The sequence below is a fragment of the Monoraphidium neglectum genome, assembly GCF_000611645.1.
Source record: "Monoraphidium neglectum strain SAG 48.87 unplaced genomic scaffold scaffold02119, whole genome shotgun sequence".
Classification (NCBI taxonomy): Eukaryota; Viridiplantae; Chlorophyta; class Chlorophyceae; order Sphaeropleales; family Selenastraceae; genus Monoraphidium; species Monoraphidium neglectum.
Genome location: NW_014011509.1, coordinates 5,926 through 11,245, shown reverse-complemented (window position 1 = coordinate 11,245; position 5,320 = coordinate 5,926). Strand labels below are relative to the sequence as shown.

The window sequence follows — 5,320 nt, the reverse complement described above, 5'->3', positions numbered from 1 at the left end:
CCGCCCGTCTGCGCGGCGAGGTGCCGCGCCACTGCCTCCAGCAGCGCCGGCGCCACCGCCGCGTACGCCTCCCCGCCGCCGGGCAGCCGCCGCCCGCCCGGCTTCCGCGCGGCTTCCGCCAGGGCGGCGAGCAGCTGCTCGAGCGCCCCGAGTGCCGCGGCCCTGTACTTGGCCTTGCGGCGGCCGGCCGCGCCGAGCAGCGCGGACACGAGGCGCGGCGTCCCTGGGTCGGACGCCAGCGGCGCGCAGCACGCGGAGCACAGCGCGCCCAGTGCCGCGACAAGCGACTCCTTTCCGTCCCACAGGCGGCCCGCGGTGGCCTCAGGCAGCAGAGCGGCGGCGAGGGAGGGGGCGTAGGGGGCCAGCGCCTCGCCCGCGTCGGCGCACATGGAGGAGAGGGCCTGTGGTGACATCATAATGGCGTCATCATGCACGGGCTCAGCGCTCATGCACGGGTTGCACCATGATTCCAGCAACAGTTGAGTGTGGTCAGCTGGTTCATTGAGCGCTACGATGACGCAGCCGGTGCCTGGACTGGGGCCCTTTTCAGACCCAAAGCTCCATGGTCACTCGCAGCGATCTTTGGAGCCTGAAGCGAGCCGTTGCCAGGCGGCGCAGGGACGCGGAGGGCCCGCGCGGCCAGCTGCCGACGCACCTCTGCGCAGGCCTTCTTGCGGCCCCAGCTGCTGGCCTTGAGGCCGCCAGCCACCAGCGACGACAGCTCCTTGGCGTGCATGCGCAGCTGCAGTCGCAGCAAGGGTGGGGGCGTGCGCAAGGAGGGGTGATCTGGGGGAGGTGGTTAGGGACAGGGATGGCTGGTAACCTGTGGGCTTTGATTAAGATTGCGCCGGCAGAGGTGGCTTCTGATGGGGGAGTCAGAAGAGCTCGGCTGTTGTCTTGCGATTTATTAGCAACATGAGCTTTGCACAAAGCCCATATTGAGATCCAGCTGAGGGGCTGGGCCGTGCACGCATGCAGGACCAATCAAGGATGATCTGGGCAAGCGCGCCGCCGCCGCTCGCGCGCGCCGTTGCACACCGCGGCTGCCTCGCTGGGCGCCCCTTCCTCCCAGACGGTGCGCCACGCGGCCGCTACGTCAGCGCTCTCGTCCATCTTGCCCAAAAAGGCGACAGGGAGGACCTGGTTTTATCAGGCATTTAAGACGTTGAAGTGCAGACGTTGAAGTCGTCGTTGATTTGAGGCGTGTTCTTTCTGAAATCATACCTCTGCCTTGGATTGTCTATCCAAGGTAGGAACAGCAGGTAAGAAAGCATCTCTTCGCAACAGCAGGGAGGCAGCCACTGCATCATTACTGCAGACCTTTCCGGCAGCCCGGCGTCCGCCTGCTGCGCACGAAATACGCTGCTGTAAGAACCAGGCTGGCCAGCAGGTCGCCTGGCATCCTCGCCGCCCCCTTTCCCCTGCCCCACACTGAAGCGTCGCTCTGACTCCCAAAGGTCCCCGAGCGCCCCCACCTCCGATGCGTGCCGGTTGAACCCATCGGGACTGGCCCGCATCAGCTCCCGAAGCAGCAGCGCCCCCGCCAGCCGCTGCCCCTCGTCCCCCGCCCCGCCGCCGCCGTCCCCTTCTTCGCCGGCGGCGGCGGCGCCGTAGCTGGCAACAGAGTCCGCGATAAACTTGGATAGTCGCTTCTCACCACCAGATCTGGACGCGACGAGCGCAGCAGCGGCCGCGTAGGCCTTGCGAACGCCCGCGCTGCGCTCCGCGGCGACGGCGGAGCGGAGCGCCTTGAGCAGCTGCGGCACGGGCGAGCGCGCGGCGGCGGCGGCGCCGGCGGCGGCGGGTGCGTCCGAGGCGTCCTTGTCGGCGGGGGCCGGGGCGGAGAAGGCGCCGCGCTGCGCGAGCGACGAGATGAAGTGGGCCGTGCCGGCCTTCGTGTTCAGGCCCACGCCTGCAGTTGATGTCATTGGCGTAGCGGCCGTCAGGACGGCGGCGTTGCAAGGTCGGGGTGAGCCATGGGAATTTCAGGCAAACAAGCAGCCGCTGCAGGGGATTGCGGGTGGGGGCGAAGGGCAGCACCAATTTGCAGCCAGAGTATCCAGGACCGGAACAGGGCGGTTTGAAACAGATGATGGCACTGCTTGTGGCCCTTCAGGGCTCTCGTGCCATAAGCAATGTGTTGTGATACGCAATCCGAGCCTCCACGACAGCCTTTTGCCCACGGCTCACCCCTCCTGACGAGGCCCGTCAGCTCGGGCGCCAGCTTCATGGCAGCTGCCCCAGTGGGGTCCGACGCGACGCACCTGCGCGCATGGGGCAAGAGCGGGCGCCACGATTTGCAAAGCTGCAAGCCAACACCTTTGTCAGCGGTGTTTGCTGGGGCAGTCAAAGGGCTGGGGGTGAGACCAACAGCACATGGCAATCATCACAACAGGGTGTTGCCTCACGCAGGCGCCCAACCGGTCTGGGGCGCCGGCCACGCGTCTCCCGGTTGCCGTGGGCCCCAGGGTGTCAAATCACTGTAGACCCTACCTAACCCCAACTGCCCCGGGCCCTCTGGCGGGCCTCAAGCACGCAGACATCCGATGTGCAGGGCCCCGGGCAGCCCAATTCAATCAGCCCCTCGGCCATGGTTGATTGTTGTGTTGCCCATCATGCGGGGCACGAGCCCGTCCCTTGGGTCTCACGTTCCCCCGACCGGCTCAACGCCCCAGTGCCGTGCCGTGTACCCCAGCTCGATGCGCGCAGCATTTCCCCTCAATCCCCAGGCAAAAATCACCCCAGACTCCTTTCTGAGAGGCACACAGCCTCAGCGCACAGCCCACATTCATGCTCGTCCCCCCACCCCCATCTTCCATGCTTTGTCACCTGGCCAGCAGGTCGAGTGCGTCTGACAGCGGGCTTGAGCGTGCCGCGGCGAGGCGTGCGGAACTGGGATGTGGTGCAGCGTGCAGGGGCAGGAAGCAAGCGGTGGAGGGATGCTTGTCAGCAACGGGAAAGAGAAGTGAGTGGTCGTGCAGAGTCCATGGAGACCGGCATCGGCATCAGGTGGGATGAAAGTAGCAGTTCAGCGCAAGGCACTTCTACATAGCAGAGCGGCACCCACACGCGCACGGCGGAGTAGACGGGCGGGGGCGTCGCGGGCGCGAGGGCGGGGCTCACTCAAGGGCGCCGGCCGCATCGTCGCCGCCAATGCGCTGCGCGTGCTGCTCAAGATAGTTCAGGCGTACGTCCTGTCGCGGTTGAGCGGCAGTTGCAAGGGGCGGTTACACACACGCCGTTGAGAGCGATTGCAAGCAGCCTTGTTGGGGTTTGACTGGCAAGCGGGCGGCACTGCAGGCCAGAGTCTTGGCGACACTGTTCTCGCAAGGCTTGGCCCCTCTTCACCTGCAATGACATCCCGGTCAACCCCCAACGCTCCCCGCGTTGACCAAACCGCGTCAACTGAACAAACAAGGGCCCGCCTTAACCGCGTACCTCCAGGCCGCTGAGCGCCTCCAGCAGTCCGGGCGCCAGCGCGGGCGCCAGCGGGGCGAGGGGGCCGGGGCCGGCGCTGCGGACCGCCTGGGTCAGCACGTCAAGAGACAGCCCCCGCACCTGGCACAAGTGGGTTTGCACAAGACGTGCCGAATTGCACAATTTAGCATGAAAAATGAGAAACCCATCTTCGAAGCTGCCAAATGTTGCTGGACAAAGGACTTCAGATCACCGCATGCAGAGAGCGCTGCACCGCTCAATCTTGCTCACGAATGCGCAAACGCCAAGACAACACCAGCTCGAAGAAATCACGGCGCGTGCACAACAGGCCCTTGCCCTTTGGCCTGAGCCAAGCTTGGCCGCCTCCCCACCCCATGCCCCACCCCTCACCCCATGCCCCATACCCCACACCTCCGGAACGCTGCTGGGCAGGCCCGTCTCGAGCATGAGGGGCAGCAGCGCCTCGCAGCAGGCGCGTACGTCGCGCGGCGGCGTCTGGGCTGCGTCCATCAGGCGCAGGCTCGTGCCGCGCAGCGTTCTGAGAGGGAGGCGGAGGGGCAGAGAGCACTGTATTAGGAAGATCGAAGAAAGCATGCGTAGGTGCGGATGCTGTTCTCAGCTGCAGCGGGCGGCGCAGGCGCAACCGTTGCCCTGACAAACGGGCCGCTGTGCTGGAAAAGGAAAGGAAGACATTGTAGAGTGGAGGAATCCAGGACGCCGCGCGCCTGTGCTGCGGCCAGTGCAAAAGGCATTCCACCACTCATGTTTTTGCAACGCGCCAGCCAGCAGCCCGACTCTGTCAATGCTCACAAGCTCCAGCCGCAGCAGTCCGGCTGGCAGCTTATCTGCCTGACTCATCAGCCCACCTGGCGGTCAGCGCAGCGGTGCGCCTGACGCTCTCCTTGACGTCATCGATGACGCGCAGCGTCATCACCCACATCTGGATCGTGTGATGACGTTGCCATGCGCCGGGGCGTCAGCGGTCGTCGGCAGGGAGCTCAGGCCTGCATGCCTTCAGGCATGACATGCCTCAAATCATGCCTGTATTCTTTGCTCGCTCCACTACAGCGCTTGTCCAGCTTACATACGAGCAATGAATTCGTTTGTGCTATCGAGGAGCGCAACAATGCCGGGCAAAGCGCGACGCATGCAGCAGTGGAGGAGTTCTGCCGCGGTCACGCCTCAGCCTTACCTCCTTGATGTGCGGCCCGAGCTGGTCCCAGCGGCGGCCCTGCACATAGCAGGGGGGTAAGCAAAGGCGGCGGCAGTGCAGGGAAGGCACTTTTGACAGTCGGCAATGCATGTGCCTCAACAGCTCCTGGATGGCTGAATTGGAAGCGCATCCCACATGCCAGGTAAAAAGGCGTCACACAAAGATACACGTTGAAAAACGAACCACCCGGTCAATTGTACCCTTTCATGCAAGTCGCGCAGGCTACGACCACACGCGCAAGTGCACGTTCACATCATTCCCAGGTCAGATCAGATCATTTTATACCAAATCATGAGGTCTCACCTGCAGCAGGTCTGCCAATGCGGCCGTGGCGGCCTGGCGCCCCTTCCAGGTGCGGCCCCCCATCTCCCGCAGCAGATCTCGGCAGATCGCGTCAAAGTGGGCGTCCACTGTTCGACAGACACACGGGATGTGAGTTGGATGATAAGTGGTCAGGTTCAGGTGCGTTCACGGATTGGGTGTCAAGGTTTGAAGGTCTGCGGGGCTGGCAGGTGCGTCTGGCTGCCGCAGCCAGCCTGCGCAGTGCTGATGCCCCCTGACCCTGTGAATTGTGACCGCAAGCGCGGCAAGCAAAATATCACACACCCTCGACCCCTTCAGAAAATCAGGCATTTTGACACCCCCACACGCCATACTCCAAATTACAAC

At 64.3% G+C, this 5,320-nt stretch overlaps 1 protein-coding gene across 1 annotated transcript; it reads right to left on the bottom strand.

The window, feature by feature from the left end:
* Nucleotides 1-508: 508 nt before the first annotated feature.
* On the bottom strand, nt 509-5,305 carry MNEG_9938 (hypothetical protein; the record flags this gene model as incomplete). Its single annotated transcript, XM_014041591.1, has 13 exons — nt 509-589; nt 656-742; nt 1,039-1,140; nt 1,431-1,912; nt 2,191-2,264; nt 2,830-2,892; nt 3,124-3,194; nt 3,439-3,558; nt 3,850-3,976; nt 4,305-4,378; nt 4,631-4,669; nt 4,955-5,061; nt 5,299-5,305. 13 exons carry the CDS (start codon nt 5,303-5,305, stop codon nt 509-511), a joined length of 1,434 nt encoding a protein of 477 aa, XP_013897045.1.
* Between the last annotated feature and the right edge of the window lie 15 nt (nt 5,306-5,320).